The 21099-nt window shown below is 37.3% G+C and overlaps 1 protein-coding gene across 3 annotated transcripts; it reads right to left on the bottom strand.

Annotated features, from left to right (window-relative positions):
• Window positions 1-1469: 1469 nt before the first annotated feature.
• On the bottom strand, window positions 1470-20984 carry ANKMY2 (ankyrin repeat and MYND domain containing 2). Of its 3 annotated transcripts, none has more exons than XM_039332792.1 (10): window positions 20808-20984; window positions 16641-16705; window positions 14399-14537; window positions 13571-13669; window positions 12846-13006; window positions 7898-8109; window positions 7390-7525; window positions 5713-5841; window positions 4748-4868; window positions 1470-2640 (listed from the first exon to the last, which is right to left on the bottom strand). In XM_039332792.1, exons 1-10 carry the CDS (start codon window positions 20872-20874, stop codon window positions 2423-2425), a joined length of 1347 nt encoding a protein of 448 aa, XP_039188726.1. In that variant the 5' UTR covers window positions 20875-20984; the 3' UTR covers window positions 1470-2422. The 3 variants fall into 3 exon arrangements, with proteins under 3 accessions (XP_039188726.1, XP_039188745.1, XP_039188735.1); XM_039332811.1 differs by having other exon boundaries at window positions 2498-3802; window positions 20808-20983; XM_039332801.1 differs by having other exon boundaries at window positions 2498-3797; window positions 20808-20983.
• Between the last annotated feature and the right edge of the window lie 115 nt (window positions 20985-21099).

The following is a 21099-nucleotide window of genomic DNA, read 5'->3' as shown; positions in this document are numbered from 1 at the left end:
AAATTTCATAGGATTGTACTGTTTATTAACAATACTTTCAGTAATCCCAGTGGTGGTTGATAGGCAGCTTCATGTTTCTCCTGCCCTGCCATGCTTGCCTCTTCTTCAACTCTCCACACCCATCTATGTCCTCCATTTTTGGCCTTTGGTTTTCCTGCATTTTGCTTTGATCCCCACCACCTTGCACTCCAATGCTCACTGCTGACAAGGTGTGCCTGGCATGGTCCTTCCTGAGGCTTTCTTCCTGAAACTGCAAGCAGCCTTTCTGGAGCCTCAAAAAGCCTTCCCAAGGCTTTGTAAATAAGGCTTCACTGACCTGCATACACCTTATGGAAGGTTGACATGCCTTCTCACCAGCACCAGGAGAAAGAAGACAGTAAAGGTCAGCTGGGGACAGCAGAACGCAGATGGCAGGGTCCCTGGGGGTGCAGGATGGCTAAGAGGGCAGAGATGGTGGGATATAGGCAGGTGGAAGCTGAAGTGGTCCTAAATGTGAACAGGCTGCTAATTGCCCAAATTTTGGTCATGTGTCTATGAGGGCACTGCAATGGCTGCAAATATCATTTGTTCAGCATCATTATAACTTTGAGCAGTCATTGAATGGTCGTTGAGTGAGAATTACCTATAATTTATTGCACAGGTAAAAAATCCCTATATATATCCTTATATATTAATTTATTAGAGTCACAGTTGTAATAAATAAGTAATTCTTCCTCCCACCATAAAGCCTGTATCTCTTTGAAAACATAAGCACTGCAGCTAACAGGTAAACTTAGACAGCTTGTACTATATTTAAATTTGGTCAATTCTAAATAAAAAGCTATCCTGTATAATTTGTACTTCCATTCCAATCACAAAGAGAGAAATTGACATTGCTATTTCTGAATATTTTAATACCAGTCTGTGCTTCTGTTTTTCCTAAAAGTATAATCTGAGTGTCTGGGATATAATGAAAGTCAGGTATAATTCAAGAAAATTTGTGGAATTCAGCTCTTTTAGCCTTATCTTCCCTCCTCCCCCAGTAAATCTGGCTTCAAGTTACAGGCCTCTCTACTCCAGATAATGATTAACATATTATTTAAAGATTAATTATTAAAGCATCCCTAATTCTTACCGTAAATGCTGGCGTATAAGACGACTTCCGCGAGCGCTGAAATCGGCGCCAAAGACGGGGGTCGTCTTATACGCTGAGTCGTCTTATACGCCGGAAATACTGGTAGTTTCCGGCATATAAGACAACGTTCTAGGAATGCGGCCCGGCTATAAAGACGGGGGTTGTCTTATACGCCGGGTCGCCTAATACGCCGGCATATACAGTATATATAGCCATGTTGTTATTTGTCAATTTTTCAGCAACATTATGCTTAATTTGGTTTGAAAAAAGTTCTATAACTGAAAATTTATAATTAAAGTCAATTAAACCAATATAGATTAGCAATATTGTTTAACAGAAACAGGCAAGAAGCATAGAAGATGAAAACTAGGAATTTTAATGTACAGGTAATCTTCGACTGATGACCATAATAGAAACTATCCATAATGGTCAGAGATCATTTTTGTATATATTTTATTTTGTTTAAGACAAAGTTAACCCCCCCCCCAAAATCCAAAATTCTTATAGGCCTTGGGCTTGTTTCTATTCCAACAGAACCTACACCCTCCTCATACCACTTCACTCATTGTGCATTTACTTTTCAAACTCTGGAAATAGGATTAGGGAACGACAGGTGTCCTCATTCCTGGGCTGTGCAATCCTGGAAATGGATGCCATTTCCTGAGTGGCCACAATTCAATAGTGGCCAGTAATGGGATTGCAGCCATAACTGACCATGAAGTCCAGGAACATAGTGATCTATCCTCCTTTCCTAACCAGAGATCTTTTAAAGGTGAGGAGGAGGTTGTAGAGCCCCGTGGGTTGGAAGCAGGTCCAAGGCATGTGGGAGATAGGCAGGGGTATTGCTGCAGTGAAGCTGCAGTTGGTCATAAGAACAAACGACCGTAGAAGTGCTGCAACAAGTATAACTTTGAAACAGATATTTAAGTAGTTTTGGGGGAGGGTCCACTATAACTTCAGTCGCTAAGCAACCAGTTGTAAGTCAAGGACTAGCTATGTTTATATTTCAGATATTATGGTACTAGCTTGATATTTGAATTAAATAGAAAGCTTTTTTTTGTACTAAACTGGTTTTAAACTGTTTTTTTAAAACATACCTAAGGTATATAGGAACAAAAAAGATAGGTTTATGTTATTCTGATTTCAACCATCTGTTTAAAACTCTTTATCACAATCTACAATTCTTTGAGTTATATTTGATATAAAAACTGATATAAGGTAAAACCCAGTATGTTATTGAGCACTTATCACGTTATGAAATCCAGTCTATAGACTGTAATCCAGATGACATTCTTTAAAAAGTACTGTTTATTCTTTAAATTCTTGAACTTTTTCACTAACAATGTTTTCTGAAGTAGTTTCCTCTTCAAGAGAGTTACAAACTGCTGGAGAAGACACAATCATTTTTATGTTGGGAATCATTTCACTTTGGTCTCCAGTACTTTTTATTTCCATGTCTTTATGAGTTTCAGGTTCAGAGTACTGTTCTTCGCTTGTTAAAATAGATTCTGAAGTTTGTGCTGCTTCTAGAGTGAAAACAAGCATGTGTCAAATGAAATATAGAACCATGTACATTTCAGCAAGTAATACAGAAAACTGACATCCTCCTGCCTGAATTCCAACTAATAAAGAAAGCTACTTATAATATTTCTGTCAATTTGAAAATAAATTAAAAGGAGAAATTTAATTAAAATATGATGCCATATGTGTTAATATTTTTAACAGTCGAAGTATCATGTCTGCACAAAAGAATATCTAGGTTGCACAAAAGAATATCTAGGTTGTTCAGTCTGAACAGGTTGGTTAGGGAAAAAACATGTATGTCCTCCAGGATGGTTTCATTTTTTACCTAATGTGAATAGGCTAACTAACTTGGTCAGACTGAAGAAGCTATTTGGATTAGCAACAAAGAAATTCTAACAAACAAAAAAGAAGTCCAGTTGCCATGACTCAACTTCCAGACATTTGGATAGAAGAGGATCCACAAGAGGAAAAAAAGGTCTTCCTGTTATAGGGGTGGGCATCACTAGTCCAATATGGGTGCTGGAAGGGAGAAGTGGTAAAGGACAGGATGTCAACAAGATTCCTCTTGCCTGCAGTGCTTGTGTGGAATGCTGAAGATGTTTATTTTACCACAGGTATGACTGGGTGTCTGCCATGGAAGGATCCGTGACATCTCTTGTATATCTACTCCCAACTGTCCTTCGATCTGAAGCAACTCAAAGGGGAGCCTTCTTGGCTCCATTTGACATTCTGAGTTGTGCATTGCTGGAGTCTCTACCCTGGAGTGCTTGCAAAGAAAAGGTGTCCATGGGCAGCTTGACTTGCTGGCTTAGATCACATCAACCTGGGACTCCAGCTGACTTTTTCTTTTTATTGGGGCAGGATCTATGGGGAAAAATTAACTGGCCTTGAGAAAAAGATGGTGCTTTGTAGTGGCAGCTGCTTCGTTGTGAAGAAAAGTTTGATCAAAAGAAGGGGACTGCGAAGAGGTCAGGATTTGGTGAGGAGCCATGGAGCTACCTCTCTGCCTGATTTGGCAGGGCGCGGGAGACACTGTTGGATGGCCATCAATCCCCCAAAGGGCACTGAGCTGCAAGGAAACCTGGCCGGCCGGCCCAGGAGATGGATCCCTGGCTGGAAGGCATTGCCTTACTTTTGTATCATCTCCCTAGAGAGTTTTCTGCTCTGCAAGAGGGAGAGAAAAGAAGAAAACAGATTTCTATTGGCAATGTCTCCTGTGCCTTATGTACCCCGCACTGCAAGAGAGGAGAGATTGGAGAGGACTTGACTAAAAGAGAGTAAAGAGGAACACAATGAAGAATACTCTGTCTGTTCGCCATGCACTCTTGCAATGCCAATGCCAGGGCATTACTTCAGATGTGTATTCCCACTGTGTGCTCGCTTACTCTCTTCTTGTAATCCCTTCAGCAAAAACATCATAAATCCCAGTCATATGACCATAGGATGCTAGAAATAGCCATAAATGCAGGTTGGTTGCCAAACACCCTAAATGTAATATGTGAACATGGAGAGGAGGGGTTGGAATTCAGAATCAGGTCATAAAAATATTTTGGTCTGCTGTAATTTTGAACCATCACAAGTCAAGGACTATTTATACTGACTGTAATGGTGATCATGTGACCAAGGAACCTGTGAAGGTCATAAATAATTGTATATTGTTTATAAGTTCATTTTTCCAGTGCTGTTGAAACCGTATAGCCACTAAACAAATTGGTGGTAACTTGTGGACTACTTGTACCAACTAATATTAATACTTGACAAAAATCAAATTTTCAGGTAAAAATTAACTGCCAAGAAAAAGATTTTGAGAATTATTAGCTCAAGATTGGAAAAAGGTTTATCTGAAAAAAAAATCATCAAAAAACTGCTATCGCATAATCACAGCATAAAATGCTGTCTCAAGATAATCTCTTTGAAGCTTATGACAGGGAAAGGGATGAATTCTGACAAAATAAAAATATAAAAGTAGTACACTACTGTAAAGATTGCCATAACCTGTTATTTTGGAATACAATCAGCATCTGTTTTAGTTATTGGTTTGTTTTGAAGATACTTCCCACCATAAAGGACATATTCCTAAATGCTCTTGAAATAATAAGGCATCTCAACCTTTATTTTTTTCTTTGGCTGCGTCTACCATCTGTTTCTCATAAATCTTCTTTAGCATGCTGCATGATTTCTTGTGCGTAAACCAGTGCATTTTCTGGCAAGTCTGATCACAGTAAATAACCTGAAAATCAACAAAAGTATATCACCATTTTGATTTTTAAAACAATTTGAATTACCTAAGGATCAGAGACATCCCTTTACAATTAAAAAAATACAACTGATATTTTTTAAATAAATGAACAACCAGTTGCTCCCACAGTTAGAATTACAATATTGAGAAGTTATTTTCTTGTTTTCATTTTAAAAGATAAAATTTGTTTTGAAGATTGAGATACATTCAATCTTGTCACTCAGTTGGAGGTAATTTTATTTGATAAATAATTACAAAGGATGGGAAAATGAAAAGTAAGAACATAAAAGTGATGGTAGAAAGATAATGTATAAAAAACCTTAGCTGAAAGAAGCAAAAATAATTGTTTGTGAGAATGGGCTTCTGGCCATTAATACATGGAAGTAGAAATTGGGTATGCCAAGAAAAATGAAAATTGAAAGCAATGTGGAAGATTATACAGTGTGTGTGATAAGTGAAGGAAGGCAAGAATGACTTGATGAGTGACCAGTATGAAGTGTGTTAAGACTGCAGACAGATTGAATGACGACTAAATTATAAAACATATGTGAAGGAAAGTGAACGGCTCACGAGAAAGACTAAGTAATACTAAGTGAAAATCTTGAAGAGAAAAAAGAGTAAGGAAAAGGCAATATGAATTAGTGTATGGATATGGCAGAAACATGAATTGTTTATAAGGATCACAAAGTATGGAGCAGTGATCTCTTTTTCACATGTGATGCATGCTGTGCATTTGTGATTTGCATTATGCTTAACCTGAGGGGGAATGGAGTGTTAGTTATATATAATATGTGATGAGGATAATCTGTTTATTACTTTATCTGCATACTCTTACCATTTTGCATGTGGAACATCTTTTGTCCGCTCCTTTTTCCCCACATGTTGTACAAAATTCAGCATCTATAAAGCCTATATGACCAGTAATAGCTTGTGTAAGTACAGAAAATGCTGTAGGGTCAGAACCCTGGAGAGGCAAAGGGAGATGAAATAGCAGTTTTTCTTAACAAGAATTCTAAATCCAAGCCCAAAGGAAAAAACAAATCTTCTATGCTCTGGCTGTTTATTTTTATTTTTTTAAAAAAGCACCTGACATGCATCTACCTTAATACCAGGCATCCTGAAAAGAATGAAATGATTTAGGGCAAAATTTCTAAATACTGTTCTCACTGAAAGGATTAACAGAGTTTCCATTTAAGGAATTACACAATCTAACTAGATTGACTAATTTTACTCATGAGAAAATATTTAAAAAGAGAATGGAGAAGAATCTACATGTCCCTATAGATTTCCAAATACTATTTAAATGGATATATGTCACTTAATGGTACACATTGATTCTCAGGCCTTTAAACTAACTTGCCAAAACAAAAGGCAGGAAAATGAAGAACTTGCCTGACAAATTTTGATTCTTGTTGGCACATCAAGCCAAAACCCCTTTCAAGCACTGTTATAAATCTATTAATGGAAGTGTTCTAAGAAAGGTTTGTTCAAGAAAGTAGACCCACTGATGAATAACTTGTATTCTACTGTTAGAGTAGGTTTGGCTGAAATTGTATAACTTGTCCCTAAATCAACACTATTTCTTCTGCATTATTTCCTCTGCAATTCCACACTGCTTAATCTAGATGAATTGGAAACCAAGAGCAATCAGGTATCACCAGAATAACTATGACCTCTGCTTGTGAGGCCTTCTATGTTATTTGGAAATTATCTTAAGGAAAAGGTATAAAGAAGACCCATCAGCCAGTCAGTCCCGAAAGCATCCAGTTTCACGTTTCTGGCAATGAATATCGACATTATGTGTTATCCTAAAGATGTCTAGATGTCTAAATCAGGAAACATTCTATTGGAAGGACTGAAGGTTTGGTACCCATGCTAATTCCTGGATTATGTCACTGCTGAATGCCTTCTATCAGACCTTTAAGGATTCGTAAAACATGATTCCATATTTCTTCCCTGTACTAGTTGGAAAAGGAAGACAAGGACAAAGCAGCATAAGCTTGGAAGCTTATGTATCCTTGTTCCCTGATTGTGTTCAGGTCAGTTATCTAGCTGGATTACATAACTTTTAACAGATGCGCTGAAGGATCTGCTTAGATTGCTTTTTTCCCCCTGCAGCCAGTGCCAGATTGATTCGTATTTGTGCTAAGTGTTAATTGTTTTGCCTCCAAATATTTAGTAAGATGACACTAAAAGAATCCATAATACCTGGTACCTTAGGTTTTCATGACTGCTATGCAAGTCTTAGAAACTCAAAAGGTTAGCAAGAGCTGAGCTAAGGCAAAAGACAATTTTGGAAAAAAAAACACGAAGTAGGTAGAGAACGCTTTGAGATAATCATCCAAAGAACCAAATTTTGCAGAAATTTGTTCCTCCTTCCCTTTCCTTGCATTAATTAGAATTTGGTTACAGTGAACATGTGTAAATAATGCACACTAAAAATTATCTTGTAGATTCTAAATGTTCAATCGGTACAGAATAATAGACATACTGTTCGTCAGGATACACTTACAATTTCAACAGGAGCAATGTTTCTCACAAGTTGCTGAAGCAAGGTAGTTTCACAATAAGGAAATTTCCGAATAGATTCCCTGATGATCTTCTCTTGATAAACTGGAAATCCATCTCTCTCTCTGCCTTTTAAAAGGCTGAAATTAAAGGTAAATATAGCTGAAGTTACATAAGTTGGCCACGTTTTTTCTTCCTACTCATGATGCAAATGTATGTGTAGAATAAGATCACAGCATTAAGAAAAACTATGATGCAAATACTTAACATATGAGTTTTTTGAGTGCAGTATATTCAATCACCTCAAATGACAGCATTGGATTTTAATTTCTAAAGAATGTAGTATGTATAAAGTAAGCCATAGTTATTTTACCTCTCAAATCATGCATACAGCCTGATAACTTAATGGGAAGCCCCAGTTTTGTACTTAAGAGTACGAAAAGTACAAGAATCTGTACTTGTGGACAGATAATATATTGTGTGGAAAAGAGCCTTCTACTGAAAAAATATACCTTTTGATTAATCCATCCAATTTGTCATCTTGTTCAAGAAAAAGGATACATTTTTTGAAAATGCAGCTAATGTAGTGCATTTTAATTGCAAGAACTTCATTCATCTCTTTCTGTTTCATGCACTTCTCACAGATCAGATCTAATACTTTGTAACATTTCTGCATTGCTTCAACTTCTGCCAAAAGAGGATTTTCTTTCACCAGCAACACAACCTATAGAAAACATAGGGTAAGATATACTTCCTAAAACATAGCCAGTGCACAATTGGATATTCTTCTACATTCATGGCTCAAAGTCAAGTTAGGAAGGCCCTTGCACAGCTTTGTATGCCATTCCTGAAAAAGGATATTCTACATGCAGGTCACTCATGTCCTAGTCATCTTTCATATAAATTATGCATTTGATATGGGGCTACCCTTGAAGATTATTTGGAACTTATGTTGGTGCAAAATGCAGTAGCATGGGGCAGTTGTGTGTGAATCTACACTTATATATGTTATCTTTCTGCTCAATGAGTTGCACTGGTTACCAATTTGCTTCTAGGCCAATTCAAATTGCTTGTGATAACCTTTAAAGCTGGTGATAACCTCTAAAATCCCTCAAAGCTGGCTTATTTGAGGGACCCCTCCCCCCAGTGCCATGTACCAATACCACTGGGTCTGGCAGAAGAGACTTGTTGTAGTCCATCCAATACAAAGTGTCACCAAGAGAAGAGCTTTTTTTGCTGCTGTATGTGATCTATGAAAGAGCATTCTCCCAATGTCAGACTGATTCCAGTCTTGATGATCTTGGGATCAGAGTGATGTGGAGCCCATAAAATGACTGTTCATAAATTACTGTGTTTTCTAAGTGACTTTATCTACAATTTTAACTGATATATTTGTTGTGTGATTGCCTTATCTTACGAGTGTAAGATAGGCTGCTGTATAAATTAAATTTAAAAAAGGAAATAAAGTTAATTCTTTTTGAATTCTTTATAATAAGCATTAACAAGTGCAGTTTAACAGAACTGCACATGCGCTCTCTCTCTCCCCCTCTCTCTGGTGTGTATTGGTTATGTACATAAAAGGGTTAAACCCTTAATTATGACATTACTCGTAGTTACTCTCAGTACTGTCATGCCTTTTGAAACATAAGATAAAAATAATATAAAATGTTGCTTTCTTGCAAGTTTTTCTCTGCCTGGTTTTGCCGGTGAAATGTTTTTGTTTACTGATGTTTAGTCAATAAACATAAAGCTATATTTTTGCCAGTGCAATTAAGTGATACATGGAGGCATGGCCATGCTCACATATGTTGGTGCACAGTTGTGGCCATACCTGGGGCAAATGGATGTAGTTATAGCAACTCCTGCCCTCATTATTACATATATTAAGTATTTCAATACACTTGGGGCTGTCCTTACAATCTACTTGAAAACTATATCCCATGTGCTTACTAGTACTTATTCAACTTTGCAGGCTGCAGTAGTTACTAGTAAGTTTCCAAGTAGATTTTAAGATGCTAGGATTGACCTATAAAGCCCTTTAGGATTGGACACCTTCCAGATTGTCTGCTCTAATCAGTATCAGTGCAATCAGTTAGAATTGTTAGGGGGAAGCTTTTATGTAATTTTACACCTCTCAAAGTTTAAGATGTTAAGGCTAGATGGCATTGTTTCTCTGGCAATTCCAGTAACAATATAACTTAGACCAGGGCTTTTCAACCCATGGTACGCATATCACTGGTGGTACCTCGGCACCTGGCAGGTAGTATGCGTACGGTAGGTTGAAAAGCAGTGTAAAAAAAAAAAAAGTGTAAAAGTGTAGGCCTGTGGGAGAGTCAGCTGGAGCTGCAGTGTTGCCGGGGCTCTGCTGAGCGCCCAGGATCAACTCGGGGCTCCAACTGATTGGCGCACGGCTCAGGCTGATTGGCGCTTGTGTCTGCCTGCTTCGTCCTGCAAAGCGGGGCTCATCTGGCGCTCTTGCCCGATGTCATGCCAGCAGCCCTGGCGGGATCAGGAAGGCTCTGAAGGAGGCATCTGCAAGGGAGAGGGGGAAGCAGGATCCAGCCCTGTTGGGATCAGGAAGGCTCCAAAGGGGATAGCTGCAGGGGGGAGGGGGAAGCAGGATCCAGCCCCATTGGGATCAGGAAAGCTCCAAAGGAGATAGCTGCAGAGGAGAGGGGAAAGGCTCTGAAGGAGGTAGCTGCAGGAGGGAAAGGAAAGCAGGATCCAGCCCCATTAGGATCAGGAAGGCTCCGAAGGAGGTAGCTGCAGGGGGGAGGATGAAGCAGGATCCAGCCCCATCCTAAGGTTCCAAAGGAGGTAGTTCTAAAATCGATGTGCTGCTGCTGGGGAGAAGAATCAAAGTAGGGCAAAACAAGCATGATCCATCATGGTTTATTGATTGCCAAGTTTTCCTTAGGTTTTCCTGTCCCTTCCTGGGTTATTAAAATCACATAGGCAAGGTCTGTATTGAACATTTGGCTGCAAACTAGTCAACTGGATTTTAGCCTAGCCCTTTGTGCAATCCTAACCTACATTCTGGAGGTAAAAGGATGTATTAACAGGAGAGAACTGCAAAATTGATTTGTTATTTATTCTTGCCTTTAGTAGCAATAACTGTGTTCTTTGATGACTTTGCTAGCAACCTGCAGGCTGCGAACTTTCCTTCCCCCCTTGGAGAAAGAATTCAGAAATGCTAGTTTTATTTTTACTGCTAATTACAGTATACTTTATGGGTTTTTTTAAGAGCTGTGAGAAAAAGATGTGTCTGAAAATTAAAGGATGTATGGATTGAGTTATGAAACAGGAAAGGAAAGTAGATGGACTTATGCACTTCCAGTTGCTGACAGGTGTGCCACTAATATTCTGACTTGACACCTGCATGCTCTCAGGGTCCAAAGATTATCTTCATTCTTTATAGGCCAGTATTGTGAATTAACTAAGTTTTTCTGGGTTCTAATTTTAAGGTGAGTATCCTGAGCTATGGAGGCCTTTGATCTTCTTTAATACATAATAATAAAATAATGAGAACTAAAGGCTCAAAGGGAAGGTAGATTAGAAAGAACAAGACCTTTTGGCGTCTTCAATTCCCTTTCTGTTAAGAGTTCCTTAATAAGGTTTGCTCTTCCTTCCTAACATCAATAAAGATGGTTTTTCCAGAAAATATGTGAGGAGCTGTAATTAATGATTTAATTATGTTTTCTTTTTGGCTGTGTTTTAATTTATATAATGTATGTTTAATTGAGGAGGGCTTGGAGAAGTAGAAGTGGTCAATATGGAGGCTGCACCTTGCCCTCCAGACCTGCCTCCCCTGCAGATCTCTGGAGAGGAGGAGGGGGGTGGCAGGGGAACTGTGTGAGGGAAGGCTGCCCCAACAAACCAGCATCCTTACCACATACAATTGGAAATGGGAATTCCCTTTGAGAAGAGCCAGCCTTCCTTGTGCAGGACCTGGGAGCACTGCTTCCCTGCCACCTTCTCTTGCTCTCCAGAGATCTGTCAAGGCAGAAGTTGAACTTGGAGACAGTGGCTTCCTGCAAACTTTCTCCTCCGTGCTTCCACACGCAGCACGTTGTCCTCCACCTCCTGCTTTGCCAGAAGGGGACACCGGACAGGAAAACATAAATGATGTCTGGGATTGGAAGAAGAAGGTTTCCTCTGGAATGCTATGTGTGCGCACACGCACGCACACAAATATAAAACATTCCAAGCTTGGACACTTTTATCCACATCTGACCTAGCAAACTGCCAATCATACCTGGGCTTGGGGAGAAGGCCCTCTCCTTCCTCTGTGGATAAAAGTCCCCAAACCTGGAATGCGATGTATGCACGTGTGCGCATGCACTTGCTGCTAGCAGTTTGGGGAGATGAGGAATTTGTGGGGAACTGAGTTGTCCCTATATCGAGTTATTTGGTGCAACTTGTTCCATTCCAACCCAGTTGTCTCGAGTCAGCTGTGTCCGGTGAGTGGTGCCCATCTGCTAGGCGACTGGTGATACTTAAATATTGCCATATCCTAAAAGTGGTACAATCTCTGAAAAGGTTGAAAAGTCCTGACTTAGACATATACTGTTTCATAGTGCTTTACATCACTCTCTGAGCAGTTTACAATGTCAGCATATTGCCCCAAATGGGTCCTCATTTTACCGATCTTAGAAGGATGGAGAACTGAGTCAACCTTGCCCACCATCAAGATTGAACTCCAGGCTCTAGGAAGAGTTTGTCTGTAATACTGCATTTTAACCACAGTGCTACAAGGGCTCCTTTATATTTTGGACATCACACTCATCACACTGATCTTGTCCATGTTGATTTTCTGGAATCTTTTAAAAATTGTATTTCCTCTGTGGGCCTGTCATTGAGTCAATAGCCAAACTGCTTTCCATTTCTTGTTTATTTTCTGTTTCTTGTCATTTTTTATATCCTTAGTGTTGCATGTCAGGGCTGATATCCTAATCATTGTTATAACTGGTTGGAAATTTACCCGTGATCTTTTAAGTTAAAGTGTATCATGATTGAAGCAAAGTAGAAATATAATAAAATAAACAATCATATTAAGTTCCAGATGTGTTCTGCATACAACTGTAAAAATTCCAATTCAGCATGGCTATTAAATAGGTTTTGAGAATTGTACTACTAAATTGTACCACTGAATGCTGAACTCCAACACTGAATTAATTCCACACATCATAAAGTTGCCGAATTTGAAAAACACTGGTCTGTACATTCAAAAATCTGGGACACTATAGCAGAGAAAACATGAGTTTCAAATGAGACATTATGTGAAAATTGGACTCTAAAGCCACTGCAAAGACAACTGCATTATACAATAATAAAAATGCTTATATATGAAATCAGCTTTAAGATACAAATTAGGTATGTCACAGGATTAATTTCATTTTTCAGGTCCAATTAGCTGCCAACATGTTAAATAAACATATTCAAATAAATATATTCTTGTACCTTAACAGGATGCAAATTAGTAGTTGTAATAATTTTATGTAGAGGTCCAGCTAGCTTAATTGGAAGCTTGGGTTCTTTATCCAGTCCTTGTGGTTTTGTGTAGTAGTTTAGCTTTTCACGCGGAAAGAAATTGTTGATAACTGTTACACAATCATGCTGACCTAAAGAGAGCAATGATTTCCTTTTATGAAGTGAAAGACTATAGGATTATTAAATCACAGTTAAAACTGGTCATTTGGTGATAAAGCATAGTTTGCTAAAAAAAATACTGCATAAGACAGTGAAAATAATTTATTTGCTAATAATTGATAGATTCAAATCAACTCTTCTGTACAGAAAACCCAGGATCTAAAATAGATTCATTTTGATATATAATTTTAAATTCATTCCCATTTTTCAGGCCAGTATTTCTTTAGTCAAATGCGCTGTATCAATCCAATCTAAAAAGTATAGTTAGACAACGAGTTAATATTTCTAGAAATATCTCACAACTTTATATAAAAGTACCACATATTCAGAAGCACAATAGTGTATGGGTGTGTTAGCTAAAAGGGAGAGTACTCTTCCTACCAAAATATTTTACACTTTTTCACGATTTAATTTAACACATGATACAAATCAAGCTCCATTCTTTAACAGAAAACGCAGAAGGAGTCTTAAATATTTAGAAAGCAGAAGAATAGATTATAAATCTAATAATAAATGAGAATTAGATAGATCTTTACCCACAAAGGCAGCCATCTGAGCTGCAGTTCTTCCCACAGAATTGACCACATCAATCTCTGCTCCAGCCTCTAACACCATCCGGGTTATTTCTTTGTTGCCTAAAATGAAGAAACTTTATTTAGACTTTTTAAGGATGTTTTCACAAACTATAGATGAAATGTGTTTCCCTCTGATAGATATTAAAACTAACCCTTCTACTAACAAGAAGGAAATCAAATGATTGGTTTTCTAACAGAATCCATTACACAGGTTCAAATTCTTTTTTTCCCCTTATTGTACCTTCAATTGGAAGTATCTGGAGTCACAGAACATTTCTCTTTGCAAAGCTGAAACAAGCATCAACAAGCTTTCTAAAACTTTAATTGACCCACCTGTCCACCATTACTGTGATCAACTGATGCCAAAGATTCTGCATGTTCTCCAATTAGGAGAAAAAGAAAAGAGCATGGATCAAATAATTCTAATATATGGGAGAGAAAGCAGTTCTGTGGACATGACCCATCACTCAATTATTTATATTAAATCAAGCTACAAAATCTTATACCAAATTAAAATGCCCATCCCATTGATTTCCTCAAATTCTGTTACCACCTGCTTTTTTCTATCAGTACAACTCAAATAAAAATAAAATATAACTTTAAAAATATATACATCATTAAGAGATTCTTAAGCCATCAGATCAAAGTGAAGATTACCACTTTTATACATTTGGTAGAAAGCAAAATCTTCCTAACACTTCTGTAGTCCCTGAGAAAAGAACTAACAGGTTTTTTTTCTTTGCCTAAATAAGAAACTATATTTAAGAGAAAAAGGAAAACACTATTTACCTGAGAGTCCAGCAAACATTAAGGCAGTATATCCATATTCATGATTATTGCAGTTTACATCAGCTCCATGTTGCATCAATAGCCTGCATATATCAGTTTTACCTTTATATGCTGCATGCATTAGAGGGGTCATTCCATGCTAATGAAAGAATATATAAATGAAAGTTCCATTTGTTTTCTAGTTAACAGTACCATAGCAAGACTCATAACACTAATGTTAGGTGGACTTACAAAAAAAAAATTGTTAGAATCCTAAAGATAAAAATGAAAAATGCAGGGAAGCCCTAAGGCCCAGTAACAATGCAGGTGAACAGTATAAGAGTATAATATTTCTATTGTTACATAGCTTAACAAAAACATTTTAATTCCATTGCCTTAATATAACCAAGTTATTAAAGACAAGGATTTTTTTCCTCTATTTTTATATTTATGATTGCTACTTTTATTCACTTTTATCAATTTTCTGTTTATTATATTGTGGATATTTTATATAACACTTAGTGTCTGTTCTATGTCCATTTGCTTTAGAATGTTGTCCCATTATTTTGAATTTTACTGCAAATCTCTTTGAGATTTCTAATGGGAAGCAGCAGTATGAATTAATAAAAAAAATAGGGTTAAGAGGTTAGACAAAGTTGAATGATCATCCCAGGAAAGACTGTTTAACTATATTTTCTTCAAATTTCAGTAAATACTGATAAGAAAATGTATACCTAAAATTACATCAAAATTTCAATCAAAAGACAGATGTGGTTTACTAGAATGAATTGCCTTTAGTAGAACATGGCACCTGGATGGATTAAATCAAATTCTCTGGAGTACAGGAGCATTAAATATAGGGGAATATGATAATTTCATTTTCAAGTCATCTAGAAAATATGAATTGAAAATAAATATTCTTAGCTTTATTTGAATATACATATTTGTAATTAAAGCTAGTTGAAGGGCTATTTGGACTTTATATAGCTTGGAAAGATAGAAGCTTTAAAATGATTTCAGAATATGATTAATATTAACAAAAGATAGAAAATCTTTGAAAAAATGAATGCATTTGGAAGTTGTGTTGTAATCTTTTTTATGGTTACAAATTCAGAAGCTTATTTTGAATAAACACGTATAGGATTGCATTTGAAAGGTATTATTTCCAACACAATATCTGTATCTCTTCAGGCACTTCGCATTTCTTTTTCTTTTTAATAGCAAACAATGAAAAAAAACTAATAGCAAATACGGAATAATTTAACTAATGTTAAAACAAAAAAGTAAGACTTGCTCCATTATAAAATATTCAAAATCCATAGGGGGATAATAACTGTATTAGAAGCAATTAAACAACATAAAAATGTATAAACTTCCAAGTTTTCTACTACTAAAGTATGAAAAATTCTAGAGAGTCTAAAGCAGAGTTCCTCAACCTTTTTGGGTTGCGGCCCAGAGCGGGGGGAGGGAGGGGGAAGAGGGGATTGTTTTGTGGAAGGGGCAAGTGCATCCATGATGCATGAGGTCCTGAGCACGCATGCGAGTGGGGCTGCAAGCACCCACAATGCTTGTGCAAAAAGGCTCCAAGCACTTGTGCAAGTGAGGCCACGAGCACCCACAATGCTCATGCAAATGGGGCCCTAAGTGCCTGTATCGCTCGCAAAAATGGAGCCGCAAGTGCATGCAATGCTCACATGAGGCTCTGAGCACTTGCGTGAGTGAAGCCCTAAGCACTGTGACACTCATGCAAGTGGGCCCCCAAGTGTTTGTGCAAGTGAGGCCCTGAACACCCACAATGCTCGCATAAATGGGGCTATGATGCCTGCAACACTCGCATGAGTGAGGCCACAAGGACCTATGACACTCACACAAGTGGGGCCGTGAGCCCGTGACCTTTACATGAGGGGGCTGTGTATACACATACGCACACACCAGTCAGCCACTCACACGGTCCAGTTGCAAATAGGCCATGGACTGGTAGTAGGCCATGGCCCACAGGTTGGGGACCCCTGGTCTAAGCATATTTCTTTTTTTATTGATCATATTTCTACCCTACCCACCTCATCTAAGTGCTTTTCTATCATTTGTATTGCTTAATGCTACTACTTATCTAAAAGCGATCGTTCTTACTCAAGGTTAAATGCAGTTCAGGTATTGCTACTTCCTGGATCTTAAATTTGTGGCAAAATGTCTTGTTAGGTTTTATTTGGCTTAAGGAAACCTATTAGTTTCAGATAAAAAATATAATTTTGCTAAATGTTACCTCATCTAAACAATTCACACGGACAGTCTTGCTGCCAAGGAGTCTTGAAGCTTCTTCGGTGTTTCCTAAAAGTAAAAAAAGTTTATGAGAAGAAATCATAAAAAAATGTGTATTACATTATATAGTTTAATGTATTTATATAATTTTTCCAAGTATCCATAAATCTTATAAAGTATTTACAGTCACAGTTCATGACTGAATCTTGAGTATTTTCCAGCTCTATTTCAATTCTAATCATTACTCTACACTTTTAAACTTTAATAAAAATCTTTAAGACTATAAATTAAAGTTACTTTACCTTATTGTCCAAATACATTATTATTAAGAAATAATAAACTTATTTTAGATAATTTTTTTTCAAGATTTTTGGTCTTAGATCAATGATGGCATCATTTTACTGTTGGAAGAACACAATTAGGCCAAGGGTCAACCTTTGGGGAATTTAGCCCTTGCCTAGCTTTAGTTCTTATTAGTATTAACTGGTTTGATATGCTTTAGCCAGAAGTATATTCTGTGACTAATAAATATTGATAGTAAACTCAAATAAAGAGTTTTGTATTTTCAGTCAGCCTGCTTCTCCTATTTACTTTTTTGAGGAGTAACTGGGAAATTCAGAACCATTATCTCATTCTTCTGATTTCACACAAACAAAATGTTCTCATAGAACAATGATGCTTTGATGATTCATACATGTTTTGGGTTAAATGATCCCATTCTGATAACACTAACTGCATTTCTAGGTTCAGGGGAAATACTAGAAATTATATTAAAACAGGTTACAAAGAACATAGTGAAAGCATAAAATGGGCAGATACATATTTTTTGCCTGCTACCTCTGGACTTAAAGGATACAATCTTAACCACATTTAACACTATTTGGCATATTCCTTGTTTACCAGGATTTGTTTAACTTCAGTATTTAATAAGAAATATAGCAGGTTCTGATGCTGTTGACAAACAAAGCAACTGACTATTTTTGGTCAGTCTGCTAATAAATATATAATTTTTGATCCATTTGGTATGCAAACAATTTATTAAGTGCTAAGTTTATGTGCAGAAGTATAAAGTGTCAGTATAAAGTATAAAGTACCTCTATGTCTGAACGTAATTAACGCAAAACAATTATCTAACAATGGTTACTAAGAAGAATCCACTAGTGATAGTTCATGCATTAATTCTGAATATGAATTTTAATTTTCCATTCTGTTTCTATAAGCAGGAAAATATAAGCATATAATCTAAAAAAAAGATAGTATTTAAAAATTTCTATCAAATCATTCACATTGCTATGAAAAAAAATCAAGATAAAAAGAAACTATATTAGATTTTGTGGGAAGAAGGGGATTTTTTTTCATTTCATTAATATTTCTTAATTCTATTTATTATACAAATAAAAATAATAGTTAGATTGGTGCCACTTCTCAATTTTATGTATTATTTTAATTTTATTTCCGTGAGCTACACAAAGAAAAACAATTGAACAGGGTAATAAATCAACAGAATAGTTGAATGCACTTACAATAGTTCATTTAATGACAGTCTGAAGTTACAATGGCACTGAAAAAAGTGACTTATGACCATTTTTCACACTTACAATTGTTGTAGCATTTCTGTGGTCACGTGATCAAAATTCAGATGCTGGGCACAACTGACTCATTTTTATGAGAATTGCAGTGTCCCAAGTTCATGTGATCACTTTTTTGCAACTTTCTGGCAAGCAAAGTCAATGCTGAAGCCAGATTCACTTAGCAACCATGTTACTAACTTAACAACTGCAGTGATTCAAATGTGGCAAGAAAGGACGTAAAATGTGGCAAAATTCACTTAACAACTGTCTCACCTAGCAACAGAAATTTTGGGCTCTATTGTGGTTGTAAGTCAATGACTACCTATAGTTGATAATTGAAGTAGTTGAAAGCAAAGACATCAAGTCAAACCTCTAAAATGAGTTCCCAAAGTTAGGCCCACACTTAGAGCTAAAAATACTGTAATTCTGGCAAGCTTTTCCCCCCCTTGGAAACATATTCTGTTTTTTACCATTACTTAAAAATGCTCTCTATTATAGCAACTTCATTGCCATATCTGACAAGAACATTGAAAGACAAGCCTCAGATTATTTTTTTCAGCGTGAAGACAGCATAATATAATCATGCTATCTAATGTCAGGGAATATTCTGTCTGAAGTTTTTGAACCATTTTTGAAGACAGGCACCTGTTGATTTCAATATTCCAAATGTTTCCATTTGAGTGCATAATTATCAAAAGATTACTTATGCCCCAGTACAGTCATTGCTGAAGCATCAATCTAAGCTGATGGGAGTTACGCCATTTTAATGAATTTAGAAAACTCACAATATGAATCTAAACCTTAGAAGCATTAAGGAAAATATAGTCCAATGTATCTGAAGCAAACCTGAATAGAAAGACTGAAGTGTTCTATAAAGCAGCCACCTGTTTAGCTTAATGCAATTTTGAGCATGCAGTTAGCAAAGCACATTGTCTGATTCTCATCATGTGAATGAACTAAAGAGAGCATGAACTGGTTGTCATATAGTAATCATAAAAACAGAATATATTTGTATAAAAATATAGAAGGGACACAATCTGTCACTATCAGTCCATCTGTTAATTACAAGGAAGAATGATAAAGATAAAGATAATTCATGCTTGTAAAACCTTTATTTGCCAATATCTTTTTTGTAGTGGGAGCCACACATTAACAAAGTAACTAGATTAATCAACTGGAGTTATGGGATATGAGATGTAAAGGTTGATGATTGGGAAAGGGAAAGGCAAGCAATAAGGTGGGACACAGAAAGCTACTCTTAGGGAAAGCAGTCTTCATATTTTATACCAATTTGGCTCTGCTCCAGTCAAATGACTGATGCAGACTTTCTGTGGCATGGATTTCTGCCATTGCTGCCACTAGGTATTAGTTCAGCTTGGAATAAAGCTTGTTTCATCCAGGACTGAATAACAGGTAAGAAGGATAGCCTGGTATGTATCATTGAAACCTGGATAGGTGTTGGAGGTTGGGTAGTAAAGGTGGCCTTCAGGTTTAAAATGGGATTGCTACTTTTGTACCAGCCTGCCTGTTGCAAGTGGCTTCAAAGTCTGAGCTGCTTAATGTTTTGGCCAAACAGCTAATGGATCTCTTCAGATTTATGCTACTGAGGAGCTTCAATTTGCTTTCTCTAGATGAAGAATTGTAGGTAGTTCAAGAATTCATTGTCCGGATCAGAATACTGAAGGTCCAAGTTACTGCAAAATCCATATCTGGATTTTGTCTCAGGATAGTGGCAGAGACATCTGGAGGTAGGGGATATTAGCATCAATCATTTGTCATGGTCAGATCACTTTTTGACAGTCTTAAGAGTTCTTTGCAATTATTCCCATTGAAGAAAGGGAAGGTCGATCTGACTTGGCTGCTTCATGCACATGATGGATTTTGATGAATTTCAGAAGAAATTTGGGATGTTTCTGAAATCTGCTGCCTGGTTTGACTAAGGTCTTATCCATACATAGAATAGAGGAATGCCAGGAGATGAAATAGCAGAAGAGACACTTGGAAGCACACGAGGACTTAATTCAAGTATGCATGGTTAAGGATCATTTATTTTTGCTCATAAGAGTGACAAAACATAACTATTTTTCTGTTCTTGTCATACCTGCAAATAAGAAGTCAACAGCTCTATTCAAAGTAACCCACTCCCTCCTAAATAAAAACGGCATGCTGGCTGAGGAATTCTGGGAGTTGAAGTCCACAAGTCATAAAAGGGCCAAGTTTGAAGACCCATTATAAGTAGTTAAATGTCCTATAACACCAGAAAGACCACTACAGTTCATACACGACCAGGCCTAGATTTAATGGAACTCAAGTTCATTACACAGACAGATCTGAACTAGCAACTTCTCCATTGATGTCCTTATCTTGTATTGGAACAAGCTGCACCTTGTTAAATCTTACGTTCACTGTCGGAAAACAACCCGCTTTAAAAACCATCGGACCTAACCACGAGGTTTGCATAGCGGTTCGCCGCAGTCACCAAAAATAGCTGCCTCCAGCCATTCCAATTGGGAGAAACAAAACCTTCGCCGTCTGGGCCTGAACAAGGAAGCAAACCAGCGAATGCAAATTGAGACAGTACCGCGTTGCAAACCACTCACCGCTGCTAATGACTTCAAGCAATGCTTTCTCCTCCTCATTCAAGTCTCCTCTCTTTGGAAGCGCCATCGCCTATTTTATGTGTATTCTTCCTTTTTCTTCCCTTCCTGCCAACGCTAATAAAATGGAGCGTGTTAGCTGAGCCAACAATGTTGCGCTTTACTAAAGCCTTTCCGCGCGCGCTCCAACCTCATGGCCGGTATCACCTTGTCACCGGGAAGAGGGGAGGTTTAAAGCCAGGTTGACATGTACACGGTAATAATACATCGCTTTGCGGCACCTGAGCGGCTTGGT

Source organism: Crotalus tigris, unplaced genomic scaffold (assembly GCF_016545835.1).
Source record: "Crotalus tigris isolate CLP2741 ecotype Arizona unplaced genomic scaffold, ASM1654583v1 scf7180000017624.2573661763:2888555, whole genome shotgun sequence".
In the NCBI taxonomy this organism is placed as follows: domain Eukaryota; kingdom Metazoa; phylum Chordata; class Lepidosauria; order Squamata; family Viperidae; genus Crotalus; species Crotalus tigris.
The sequence above is the reverse complement of the archived record's forward strand: the minus strand, read 5'-3'. Positions and strand labels throughout refer to the sequence as shown.